This window comes from Trichomycterus rosablanca, chromosome 6, assembly GCF_030014385.1.
Source record: "Trichomycterus rosablanca isolate fTriRos1 chromosome 6, fTriRos1.hap1, whole genome shotgun sequence".
In the NCBI taxonomy this organism is placed as follows: Eukaryota; Metazoa; Chordata; class Actinopteri; order Siluriformes; family Trichomycteridae; genus Trichomycterus; species Trichomycterus rosablanca.
In genome coordinates this window covers 11584185-11598341 of record NC_085993.1, presented here as the reverse complement: position 1 = coordinate 11598341, position 14157 = coordinate 11584185, and the positions used below count along the sequence as shown (strand labels likewise).

At 39.1% G+C, this 14157-nt stretch overlaps 2 protein-coding genes across 3 annotated transcripts in view; one reads left to right on the top strand and one right to left on the bottom strand.

Annotated features, from left to right (window-relative positions):
- Positions 1–3450, top strand: part of mov10a (Mov10 RNA helicase a) — a 34210-nt gene extending 30760 nt beyond the window's left edge. Inside the window, exon 22 of the mRNA XM_062996606.1 lies at positions 461–3450. Coding sequence (XP_062852676.1) covers positions 461–519 — 59 coding nt within the window. The 3' untranslated portion in view covers positions 520–3450. The remainder of the gene's footprint in view (positions 1–460) is intronic.
- A 707-nt stretch (positions 3451–4157) lies between these two features.
- Positions 4158–14157, bottom strand: part of rhoca (ras homolog family member Ca) — a 33398-nt gene continuing 23398 nt past the window's right edge. For both annotated transcript variants that reach the window (XM_062997421.1, XM_062997422.1), the window contains 4 exons: positions 13872–14029; positions 9577–9697; positions 7595–7725; positions 4158–6741 (listed from right to left, as the gene is read on the bottom strand). In XM_062997421.1, coding sequence (XP_062853491.1) covers positions 6568–6741; positions 7595–7725; positions 9577–9697; positions 13872–14027 — 582 coding nt within the window. In that variant the 5' untranslated portion in view covers positions 14028–14029 and the 3' untranslated portion in view covers positions 4158–6567. The remainder of the gene's footprint in view (positions 6742–7594; positions 7726–9576; positions 9698–13871; positions 14030–14157) is intronic.

Sequence of the window (14157 nt, the reverse complement as noted above, 5' to 3'; positions counted from 1 at the left end):
GCTCTCATTTCACTTTTTCAAACACTATATGGAGAAAAGTATAAAAAGATCTGACTATAATCTTGTCAGACTTCCAAAAACCATGAATATTAATATGAATTTGCCACCAACATTACAGCTGTAACAGCTGGAGTTAAGATTTTGGAGTGTGTCTGTGGCAGTGTGTGCAAATTCTTGCAACACACTTCCACTCATCCCAAAAGTGTTCAGTGGGGTTGAGGTCAGAGTTCCTCCACACCAAATTTATATTGTATATATTTTTTTTACACCTGTCAGCAATGGGAACTTAAACTCAAACATGTACGGGGTTTCTACAGACGTTGGCCATATAGTGTATAAAAAGAAGACTGAAGTAATAATTTAGTCTGATGATGTTTCTTTTATGTGTAGTATTTGACATATTGTAGAGATTCGTTTATATCTGTACATGACTGTATATGAATCATTTGTTTGTGTGTAGATCTAGAAGAGAGTGCTCTGCAGCAGGATGTGCATCCTGAATGGAGAAATGAACAGTAAAACCTCTCAGACCTGCTGCCCTCCAATCAACCACATGTTTACTGAAAAAAGCCACTGGGCACTGGAGCACTTTCTGCATTTTAGCCTTTAGGACATTTTCTAGAACATAAGTATTCCAGTCCAGTATTATAAAACTGCTGACAATTTATTCATAATTTAAGCTTAAATGTATTTTAAATTTAGGTTAAATGTTTAATTTAATTTCCAATCATGAAATTCAGGCTTTTTTCTATTTCATGTAATGTACCATTTACAAGCATCCTCCAAAAAAATGCAGTTACCATGTCATGTTGAGCCCAACATGATCTTATGAAGAGAATACACAGCTGGAGACAGTATTTTTAAATGTTTGGTTAAATTGACAGTAGCATAAATCCACAGAGAAGTTTTAACCATAAAAATGTAGCAATGCATCTGATTGACAGATCATCCATGTAAACATGTCACAAACTGTCTTAAAATGCACCATCACACCTTGGTTTTCCAAAACATGCTTGCAGGGTCAGGATTGGTTGTTGTGAGGGTGTTAGTAAATAGCTGTTGTCACAATGCTCAGTATTTTGTGATCACAATTACATTCACAACTGATAGTCATTTTTGCTGACCACTTTTTTCAGGTCATGATCATGGTGGCTCCAGCACCAAATGGAACTACTGGGGAGCAAGGCAGGAATACTCCCTGTACAATCAACCAGTCAATAAATTGCCTACATCTGAAGTAAATGGAGAGCATTACAAACTAGTCACAGGCTGTGCCTGGAGATGTTGTTGTGCGGCACCTGCACTACCTATTGTGCCACTGTGCTGCACTTTTGTTTTAAGAATATATCTGCTGATTGGATTAAGTTTTTCTGGGTGTGTTTTCAGTGCAATTCTTAACATCTTAACGTCACATTTATTGCTGCAGTTTGTGAGTTTGTGCCTCGTAGCACTATCAACTTATGACTCTCGACTCCACCTAATCTGCAGTTTCATACTGCAAATTCTTACAATGACCATAAGGATTTCCTTTTCAAAACACACTAGTAGGTGGATTGTTAACTCGAAATGCTACCATTTGTGTATTGACAACCAACCTTACACACAGTGTTTCCAGTACAGGCCCTGGACCCACTGTAGGTTCTATTAATAAACAAAAATAAAGCTTTTCTGCACTCGCCACACACATTTACCTGCACTGGCATCTTAATCTTTAACAGTGGTACATATGTGGGCTTGAACAACAATGTAAAGTCTATATATACGTAGATTAGGTGCATGCATTATTAGGAGCAACAGCTGGGCTACACTGGCACTGACTCCAGAAAAGTTGGAAATGAAAATGATATGATAATTTTTTTTAATTAAAGGTGGCCATTTTTTGCCATTCTAGAATAAATGCATAGTAACAACAGGCTTGAAATCAATGGGACAGCAGTGAGGAGGGACTGATTTTCATGTGCTTTGTTTGGACTAGTTTGGACCAAATCCATTGAATGTGTACTGATGCGACAAGCTATTTTGTAACGAGTGCTAGCTTTACATTGTGTTCCTACAATAATAATTCTTAATTTCCACATGTAGATATACCCTTCTCAGTTTATGTTGGGCTCCATGATACTAGAAGTATTTTAATAATTAGGGCAGTTGTAGCAGTTGGGCAGTGAAGGTACTGGACTAGTAAACGAAAGGTCGCTGGTTCAAACTACACCACTGTCAGGTTGCCACTGTTGGACCCTTGAGCAAGGCTCTTAACCCTCAATTGCTTAGACTGTATTCTGTCACAGGACTCTTAGGTCGCTTTGGATAAAAACGTCTGCTAAATGCCGCTTACGTATTACTAAAATAAACGTATTACTGCTGACTCCCAAATTTCTAAATTTCAAATGACTGAAATAGATTACAATCAGTCCCAACAAATGTTTTATGTCTTGCATAAAGGGCTTTTTTTTGGATAACATGTGCATCACTAGTTTGGGTTTCTATGTATTACACTGGCCTTACAGAGATCATTTCATTGTTTCTATGAATTTGAGAGGAAATATGGGTTTGTCTGTTTTACTTTACATGTCAAATATATTTAAAAAAGCAAAGATTTAGACTAAGGAAGCTTAATTCTATTTTTAGAGCTTAAGTAAGATCAGTTTAGTCATTAAAGTAATTGTGTAACATTCCATATTTCTTGTACACTCTTGTTATACAACATGTGATACAGAAAAGGACACACCACTATGTACACAAACCTAAGCTAATACAGGTTTATTAGCATAGATGGACTATTGTCCATTCTGAAGCAGTTTCTTTGATTAAAACTCTAAAGGGTTTGTAGTGGTTAAAATAATGGCCATTTGTGGCATTTTTAAAGTTATTTCATATTTCTAAATGCAACGTTCAGTGCTTGAAATGTACCATTAATGTTAAAAACACTGCCAAGAACTACTAAATGTATGTAAAATGTGAAGTTCTCTTCATGAATGGCTGTAACTTCGACTTTTATTAAAGCAATTCAGTCTTGTTTTACACAAATAAAGAAAATAAAGAAACAGCCCTGACAAACATTAACTGCTTGTTAGCAATGTGACCAACAAAACTACCAACTTTGCATATTGAGCCCTCACTGCACGGCAGCAGTGTTACCAGTAATCTCATGTCCTACCTGTGTTTTGACGTTCTGCTGTGATAAATCATCCTAATAATAATGTTATATTCAATATGTGCAGAATGTTTATGGTGCTGTTGCATTAAAATGATCTGTGACCACATATTTCGGATTATAGCGCTTTTAATTTGTCGTTTTAGCAGCAAAGTTGGATTGTGGACGCAACACACTGTCAGATATTTGGCAACCTTTGAGAAATTTTAAGCACGAATTCCCTTGATTGACTCTTCAGTATGATACACTTGCTTTATTCAGATTATTTTATCAAATAATTTTCACTCTGTACTCAAAATGTTTACATGAATTGTATTAATGTCATTGATATTGACATTCAACATCTTTTGAATTACAGCGCTTGTAAGTTATCAAAGTTGGATTGTGAATAAAACACATTTGTTATAAATCTGGCAACCTTTGAAAAAATTAAGCACGAGTTCTCTTGATTGACTCTTTCCTCAGTATGATACACTACTTTTAATCAGTTTATTTCAAAATGTTTAAATAAATTGCAATCATGTCATTGATATTGACATCCAACATCTTTTGGATTACAGCGCTTGTAATTTGTCGTTTTATCAGCAAAGTTGAATTGTGGATAAAACACACTTGTTATAAATCTGGCAACCTTTGAAAAATTAAGCACGAGTTCTCTTGATTGACTCCACAGTATGATACACTTGCTTTATTCAGATTATATTTACAAATAATTTTCACTCTGTTCTCAAGATGTTTATATAAATTGTAATCATGCTATTAATATCGACATGCAACATCTTTTGGATTATAGCGCTTTTAAATTGTCATTTTAGCAGCAAAGTTGGATTGTGGATAAAACACACTTGTCATAAATCTGGCAACCTTTGGAACACGAGTTCTCTTGATTGACTCTTTACTCAGTATAATACACTTACCCTGATCAAATTATTTTTACAGTTCCATTTTACTCGTTCCATAATATTTGTAAAGATGAGATTAAATACTGACCAGTGCAGCTTTAAAATGGGTGGAGATATTAGCATTTTATTAACATGGTAAAAGTAGAGTGCAGTACATGTATGTGGGCATATTCCTCCAGAAGAGATCAGTAATAAACTGTAGATACTGTGTCTAATTTTAAAAGCTACATTTTTAATTATCATTATTATCTCATTTTTGCACAATCGACAACATAGAAGAACAGGAATTAAATTGTGGTTCTAATTTTGTGATACCTTCACCGGGAAACACTGGAATTTCCAGGACACAGGGCGTCAATCCATCACAAGGGTCAGCAACCTCAGCACCCAAAGCCAGTCATGTCTGTGTAGATGCTTGACCAGCATAATAGACCATATTGCATTTATAATCGCATGTCATCTTTAAAATTTAATTCCAATAGTAAAGGTCAGTGACAGCCAGTCTGACACTAATCTTGAACTCATTCCTGTTGGCTAGGCTTACAGCAGGTAAGTTATGACAGGGTCAAAGGTGTGGTACTAGCCATACAGTTTGGGTTAGATTTATGTGGAGGCTCAGCATAAAAATGTCAGTGGATCAAATTCAAATGGTTCTGTTACAAGTTCAACATTTTGGACCAGTTTGATGCTCATACAGTGTGTGAAGTGTAGACACCAATTTTTACCTGCACAGTTCATTACCAATTTATATTGAATTGCTAAATTTCACATATTTAACATAACAGAACATATTAGATGTCCCACACAATTTGCGTTTGCTACGTACTTTGGGTTTGAAAAACGGCCATTGAAAAACGGTGGCTCAGTGGGTAGTACTGTCGCCTCACAGCAAGAAGGTCCTGGGTTCAATCCCCAGGTGGGACGGTCCGGGTCCTTTCTGTGTGGAGTTTGCATGTTCTTCCCGTGTCTGCGTGGGTTTCCTCCAGGAGCTTCGATTTCCTCCCACAGTCCAAAAACATGCAGTCAGGTTAATTGGAGACACTGAATTGCCCTATAGGTGAATGGGTGTATGTGTCTGCCCTGCGATGGATTGGCACCCTGCCCAGGGTGTTACTGTGTGCCTTGCGCCCATTGAAAAGCTGGGATAGGCTCCAGCTCCCCCCCACGACCCTGATTGGATAAGCGATAAAGAGTGAGTCAGTGTTTGTTCCCTGTTAATAGGGTAAAGTCATATTCACCTAAGGGGTGAAAATTAATCAAGCTCAATCAAATCGTAAACTGAAATGGTTTGTATTCCTTATACTTAATAGTTTTAGCCAAACAGAAAGTAAAACAAAAAAGCAATACCCGCCCATAAATATTCATGCAAAGGATTAGCAACACACATCATTTTCCTCATGGGTGCTGAAAATACACTTGTCCAATCTTATTTATTTATTTTTTAAATATTGAATGAAATAAGGTAAAACAACACTGAAATTGAAGTTAATTGTTCTCAAATCATGTGCTTCACACAATATGACAGTTCATCACATAAGGATTTTTTCTGGTTGATCCCATGTTTAGGTGTTTCCACAGCAGATTATAGTAGATTTGGTAGTTTTTTTACACAGAATCCCCGTCCTGACGCAACCTCTTCATTTTATCTGGACTTGGGACTGATAAGCGCAGCCCCTGAAGACTAGGCTGTTCAGCCACCTCCCCCCAAAAAAACACCCCGGGCATGACGCCAATTCATTGCAGGGCCTTGAGCGTAAACACAGCCAATTACGAATGTGTAGATGCGTAGACGCCAGACTAGCTGATAGCAGACTAGGGTATTTTACAGCTGTGCCACCTGAGCACCGGTTGTCACATAATAAAGGCATACGTTCCTAAAATACCATTTCAGACAAAAAGACAATGAGGACCCACCTGAAGTAGAATACAGTACAATCGGGGCCTGACCGAATCTGCACTGCATTTCGGTGTTAACAGAACAAATGCACCAGCTGTAAATTTACTCTCAACACTGGTGCTGTTATACCAGCCAATTCTGAATCTGACTGGGTTTTACTATTGTCACCTGCTGTAATGGCACCATCCCCAACGCCATAAACAAGGCCACTGCGAATTTCATAAAGTTAATCAGCAGAGAAAAAAAGTGAAGGAGGTCCAATAAATGCTGTGCAAAATACATTCCACTTTAGATAAAACAAAACTTTGTTAATTAATAACTTTATATTAATAATATATGGTTAGTAAGAAGTTACATCTAGATATAAAGTCTATGATCATGGCAGGAAATAAAGATACACAAATCGCAATTTGTAACACAATTGTGTGTTACAGGTAACTACTACATCAAGGCATCCCTTGTATAAATCTACATTGCTGCCCGTCTTTGTCCTTTTGATGCACATAGCATATAGACATACAGTACAGTGCAGAACATAAATGTCATCTTATTATAAATCAGGTGGACTTCTTGTCACTTGAATGCCACACATTCTTCTCCAGGCCTCCAGACATCTCTCACAAGATCAAGCAACCACTCGTCTTTTTCCTCTTCCGGACCTGAAGTGCTGCCCTGGTAGCCATTTCAAACACTTCCCTTACGCCATCCTTGGTCTTGGCTGAACACTCCAGAAAGCCAAAAGCACTGATACGGTTAGCCATGTCCCGACCCTCCTCTGGTTTTACAGGCTCCTGCAATCAGAGTATAACATGAGATGTTGGACCAAGCTTGATCTTGGATATGAATAAAAGCTTTAAATATACATAAGGTTCTCATTTCTTAGTGCTTTGCAAACCAATGTGTGCAAACTTTGTACAGACTAATGTTAAGTCTTTAGCATTTATAAATAAAAGAACATGTCGAAAGCTGATGTAAAGAATAGCAGAGTTACTGTAGATGGAAATCTTCAGGGATTACAGGGTAGTGGTGTACTCATAGAAAGTCTAATCAGAATAGAAGAACAATGAATGTGAAGAAAACCATAGCAGCTTAAATGACACGGCCCTCTATTACAGTAGCCCAACACCGCTGCGATTCGAACCTACACAGACATGACTGGCTGGGAATGAGGCCGGGGATCAGTGCCCTGTCTAGTGTATTTCTCCCTTACGCCCAGTGTTTCCTGGTGAAACCTAAATAAAGCGGTCAATAAAATTCTCAAAAGAATAATAATACAATAATGTAAACCACAGACCACCCCATCTTGTTAAATCACCAAGTTTAAATATGGCCCACAGAGAAAGGGTTTAGCCATATCTTCAAAACACATACACACTAATGATAAGATAATGCTTAATCTGTGTTTTGTTTTCTGTTTCATTCTAAATCTAGGCTTTATGTGGACGTGGGTGCTAAAGGTCACTCCTGAGAAACATATCATTTAGCAGGCTAGCTCCTAGGTTTGGCAAGTAGCCAGTAGCAGAGTGCAATATGTACTCAAATGATGATCATGATGAAGATGATGCCTCACAAACTGACATTCATGCCATCCTCTTAGTGCTTTTTAATGGTAGTGCTGTGAGCAGCAAAGTGGGAACTACGTACCTGTTTCATCTTAGCCAGCTCTCTCCGCGTGTGCTCATCATTGCGCAGGTCCTTCTTATTGCCCACCAATATGATGGGAACGTTCGGGCAGAAGTGTTTCACCTCTGGTGTCCACTTTTCTGGAATATTCTCTGAAAAAGAGAACAAAAATTCCCAGCTAAATGAATTAAATACTGAATGAGTGTAAACTGAAATTTAAAGATCATTACCATTAGAAGATACACAATTCTCATTCCACCACTATTAAGTTTATCTTCTTCATTATCTACAAATGGTTGAAGATTTCTTTGAGTTACATCATTTAGGAAGCTCACTATTAAGCTCACTGTACCAGTGACATTCCTAAATGAACCTATCCATCATGTACGCTAATAGTAAGAGCCATGCTGATGGTAACAGCGGTGCCTTAGTTCTGGGGTTTGAATCCCAGGCTGGGTGCACAAATGGTGTAACATGAATCTAGCTATTGTGAAAACAAATATCAGTCCACTCTCAGGATGCATTCACATGAGAAGCGGCAAAACTGCTTTTGCGCCGGCTGTGTCGTTGTTTCCTATGGAGTTTAGCGGTGCTGCTTAGCTTGCCGCTGTGCTTCCCTAAGCGGCGAGCACTGCGCACTTTTCATGTGTTAGGCTCCAGATGTTTGCACTTGCTGCGACGCTCAAAGTTCACCTGATTGAGGGTTGACCCAGTTTGCTGCTGACTTTTTCAAAGCACCTCCACTGAGACTAACTGTTTGATATGACGCTGTAAAAGCGACTCAGGCAGTATGAACAACACTTAATGTTAACAAAACTTGACTTACTATATTAAAAAAAACAACAGAGGAATTCAATTAGTGGAGAGAACTTATGACCAGTAATAATTAAGAGGTTTAGTGTTCCTAGGTCGTTCTTTTAATACATTAAACCACGTTAAGCTTTTTGTTTTAGACTCTCTGAAAAGCTGATTCTCACAATTTCTCAGCATCCCGACAAAATACGGAAAATACAGATACATAGATGTGTATGCGAATGCTTTCAGAGTGGATTTGTCGTGATGCACTAGCCAAGCACTGAGCAATTTGCACCAAGGTTCGACGTTTTGCCACTTCTCATGTGAATGCACCCTTAGTGTTAATCCCAAGCCTAGATGAATAGAAAGGCATCCAGTGTAAAAACTGTGCCAAATCAAAAATGCAGATAAAAAAAATTTAAACGTGGCGACCCGAGTAAAGCAGTTAAAGGAATCATTCACTATAAAGCTTACCACTATAAAAGAGACTAATGGATGCTGCACTCTGAGTATTTTAATTCTGATTCTTTATGCTGTTTTACCTTGTTGTGTGTTCCTCATATTAGTAATTTAGTATGGGCTTCTGCCAGTTAAGCTCGATTCCTCAGCAGAATTATTTGGACATGGCAATGACTTGGCAGGTCCCTCACAGCTAAGCTGAGCATTAAGGCCCAACTGTGGCAGCTTGGTTCTTGGTTATTAGTTCTCCAGAACATTAAAAACTGCCCTACTTAAAGTAATGTTTATGTTCTGTAAAGAATGAACAGTGAATTCTGTATTAGCAGATACCTTATAGTTCTCAGTACTCAGTATCTTTCCAATAATCACAATAATTCCCATAATCCTATTTAGTGATACATTTCTGAAGTCGGTTTTAACTGTCAAATTATTTTAGTGCATGTAAAGCAGTTTTTTAGTTTTTATTCAACAGCACTGCAAGGCCGGTGGCACTTCCGAGAGCGTATCAGACCTCTACACCACCCATGCCAGGGTGTGCCTCAGTCCAGATAAGAAAGCTTACTGAGATGATCCATGAGGGTGATTCTGCAATCAAGATCTCTTATCACACCACCATAACTCTAGAACGTTGGTAGACGGGCGTAACCATGATCGTAACTCGTGAATATGACTCAGACAAGCGTGTCCTTCTGTGGAACCTCATAAACCTCATAAACCCCACCCACCACCCAAAAATAAAAATAAGTTACCTAAACTGTCTGGACTGTCGATTGAGAAGCACATGAGGATGACGTCCGTGTCTGGGTAGGAGAGGGGTCTTAAGCGATCGTAGTCTTCCTGCCCAGCTGTGTCCCACAGTGCCAACTCCACCTGTGAAGCAGAATTAAAGGAGAGTTGATCAAAAAGTTGATCAACATGATGCCCAACAAGTTCATGGTCAGTTGTTCATATACTTTTGACCATACAGGAAAGTGCTTTTCTTAAGTGCTTTCCTTACAGTGCCATCATGAAGTTAAAAGATTTAAAATATCATTGTAGGCTGTGGCTTTGGTCACTGTATCTTTATTAAAACAAAGAAGACTGGTTGAAGCTTGGCATTGCACATGGTGATCTTAGGCTTGTTCATAATTGCTCATCTAATTAAAACCAATCCAAGATTCTTTCTGCCATGTCTATGCTTCACATCTGTCTACGTCCTATAAACAAGGAGTTGCATTAGTGGCAGCAGCAAGGTGGAAAAAAGTTCAATTAGATTGAACCTTGAGCAGAGTGGCAAGCGGTAAATGTGCGCAGCTTTCCTGCCTCAGTCCATAAGAAATAATGGCACAGCCGGACAGTGAGGTTTTTTCGTGTGCCATGTAAATGCAGACTAAACCATTCAGACTTCATAAGGGTCATGGTGGGTCCACCTTAAAACGCTAAGCTTACGACAGATTGGGCTATAACAAATGTATGTTTATACTGGGTCTTTTATCAAGACGTGACCTTTCGCACAATATTTCTCCCTGCTTCTACATCTCCACATCACTGGAGTGTAGCGCTTGGCTTTTCCAGACCTAATGAACTGAATTAGGTAATCAGACGGTTAGCCGGAATTTCCTCTTCTTCCTGGTGGCTGAAAGATTAGCAGGAGCACGGAGAGGCTTTTCTCCGCAAAGCTGAGTCATACATTCTAAGAAGACAACTGAGACAAACTGGAACTAGCTGTAAACTTTTAAATCCTTCTCTTCATCCTGTTATGTACACAGCTGTACTCAACTGGTGAAAGTGTACATCTGAGAGATGGTGAGAAAGCTACTAAAGCACACACAGATGTGCTTCTCCTCTCCATCGTGTGTATGTCTAAGTCTAACTAACATCAGAAACAGATGGGGGAAAGGGGAGCTATTTTTAGATCAGAAGAAAGAGTACACAAGTTTTGGGTGTTTCTCCTTTTTTTGGCCAGGGAGGTTAGGCTGAGATCACCGCCGGGTTTCAGAGCCTGCTGTTTCATGTTAGGTTGAATTTGAACCCGGATCATAATTTTTTTTTTTTGTTTGTTTATGCATTTTCTCCCCTTTTTCTCCCTTTTAGCACGTCCAATTGCGCCACGCTTCCTCTCCACCAATGCCAATCCCTGCTCTGATTAAGGAGAACGAAGCTAACCCATGTCCCCTCCGACACGTGGGCAGCATGCCGTATGCATCTTATCACCTACACTTTGACGAGTGCAATGCGGATCTGCACTGTGTACAGAGAGACACACCCTGACAGCACTCTTTTCCCGTCTCTGTGCTGGTGCCATCAATCAGCCAGCAGAGGTCGTAATTGCATTAGTTATGACAGAGTCCCTATCTGGCTTTTTTTAATATCCCACCCCTATCTGAACAACAGGCTAATCGTTGTTCATGTGGCCACTCAGCCCAGACGGCAGGCAAAGCTGAGACTCGATACGATGTATTCGAGATCCCAGCTCTGGATCCAACGTGTTTTTACCGCTGCGCCACCTGAGCGGCCCCGGATTGTAATTTTAGTGGGCTTCTGTAACAGATCGCTGCATCACCCAAGCACCTTAACATTTCAATGATCAATTAAAATATGTAAAAACTGTAATAACATACAAGCAAGTGTGATTCTTTAGACCCTACACTACATGTAATAGACTTATGTATGCAGAGCATCTAACCAGTATTGATTTGTGGGCCAATATTACTTTAAATTTTTATTGTTTCATTTTCATGTTTTACCAGTTTTATCCTGGTCAGGGTGGCACGGAGTCTAATTTTCCTGTAATTACTGGGCAGAGTGTAGTAACACACCCCGGACAGGACACCAATCCATCACCGGGCCTCGGCCGTTCCCCTCACAGACACAGCCAATAGCACAACTAGGGGTTTGAACCCTGGATCCCATGGGTATTGAGCTAGCGTATAAAAACACTGCCCCACTAGAGCATCTCCTACTTTGACATGTCAGTTTAATAAAAAACAAACAAAAACACATTTATATTCACAAACCATCTTACAACATGCCAGTTAAAACATGTTTAGCATTGTGTTGTTTTGCAGTATCAGCTGAATTCCTCTGTACTGGATGAATAATTTAGTTTTCCAACAACTCGATGCTCACATATTCTGCATGTATGCGTGCACACACACAAGAGAAAGAGAGAGGAAATGAACTTGCGAGTTTATCAACCCATAAGGGGAAAGAGGACATCCAGACATCCATGTTCCCGAAATCACATCTTACAACAAAACAAGCAAGAGCAGCCTTTTCCTGTTATGGTCATTTTTTTTGCACGGCTTTAGTGGTAGCACATACTAGCGTTATCAGCACTGACTAACAGTGGAACACTTCTGGCTTATCACAGGATGTCACTCATTGTACAGTACTGACCTTTACATCAAAAGCTGTCCCTCAGGACTACTGAGAATTGTTACACATTATTTGTGACGTTCAGCGTTTCGTGACAGTAGGCATGCCGATTTAAGGACCTCACCAAAAGCATGGATTATGCTTTCCCAGAAGTGTTTCTGCCGGCTACTCAAAACAGCACAAAATCCTAAAGCAAATTGCAGTAGCTTTATATTTGATTCTTAGTAGTCCTTTTGATGGGAATTGGAGTAGTAAAGGTTTAAGCACACATATTGTTAAAACACAGTGACAACACATACTGACAGAGCAGAGGCTGTAGGTGAAACAGAATCTTACTGCCTTAACAATGTTAGCCAAGACACTGTGTTACAGTTTACAAAAACAAGAGTATAATAATAATAAAAAATAATCAGAGAAAATAAAAAGAACAATGCAACAATCCCTCTATCAAAAATCATAGTTAATTAATGTAGTTTTCCTGTCTGAGCATGACTGTGACCCTGTGCACATAGCGACATCCAAAAATGCAAGTGTCATAGGAATTCCTGGCATCTCATTAAACACTTTTGAGAAAAACTGGAATCTCATCTGTAAGTGAGCCCTACATCCTTCATGAGTGTGTGACCTTAGTAATGTGTTTGACTAAATGGGCAAATATTCCCACAGACATACTCCAAAATGTTGTGACAAGCCATCCCAGTGGAAAGCCATCCCATGCTTATGGTTTTGGAAAGGGATGTTCAGCAAGTTTAGAGTCTGGTGTCTACATATAAAGCATGAACAGTATACAGCTGGCTTTAACGAATATAGTAAAATACATGTTTTGTTAGAATTAGGGGGTTTGTAACATTATGCGTTAATATTTCCAGTTCCAGTGATCTGCATCTTTTTAAAAACGGTGCAAACACAACTTTTGTGCCAGAGCTCAGGTAGCGCAGTGGTCTATTACCCTATCCCACCAACGCTGAGATCTGACTATCAGCCAGCCGGCTGACACAGACAAGATTAACTTTGTCTAACTAGGGGTGGCCTAGGCCCTGCGATGAATTGGTGCTTTGACCAGTCCATGAAACCTGGCCCTCCATAACACCACATTTTCACCACACCACATTAGGATATTTTGTAGAACAAAAAATACGTAATAGAAGCCGTGTAATAGATTGGCACCCTGCTCTTAATATTCTTGCCTCACGTTCAAAGTTTCCCAGTGCAACCGGACTGACCAGGATGAAGCCGTTAATGAAAATAAAACAAATAATTGCCGGATTAGGACAAATAGAACTGGGTACAGAGGTGTACATTATTACAATAACCAATATACAGTAATATAAAGTGTGGAAAACCAAGGAGCAAGTAAAAACTAAAACTAAAAACATACCCTTATGGTAGATTTATTTACTGAGTACACATAGTAAATTGTGATTGTACATGTAAATGTATTATTTTATGAAACTCAGAAAAGTGCATCATGTTTAGATAATAGTGGATATTTATAGCCACTCACACCAACCACAGAATAAATCCCCAAAAATGCTTTCTGTTTCAGTTTGTTTCTAGCATAAATGTAAATACAGCAGTTAAATGTTGTTAGATGTGTTCTAAACATGTACTTCAGCCAGCATTTGACTTTATACAATGTAATGTATTGCAAACATTTTACTTTCAAGTTGTAACAATCCATACAAACCTGTTTGACATCCACCTCAATGTCAGCAATGTAGTTCTCGAAAACTGTAGGGACGTATACCTCAGGGAACTGGTCTTTACTAAACACTATAAGAAGACATGTCTTTCCACATGCTCCATCTCCCACGATCACCAGCTTTTTCCTTATGGCTGCCATGCCTAGAGAGAAAAAACAAATGTGTTACATGTTAGCTAGGATTTTGTCTGAAATAAAACTGGAACAACCGAACACCTTTTTTTACATGTTCAAAGGGAAGGTTAACACAAAGCAGGCATTTTTAAATCCA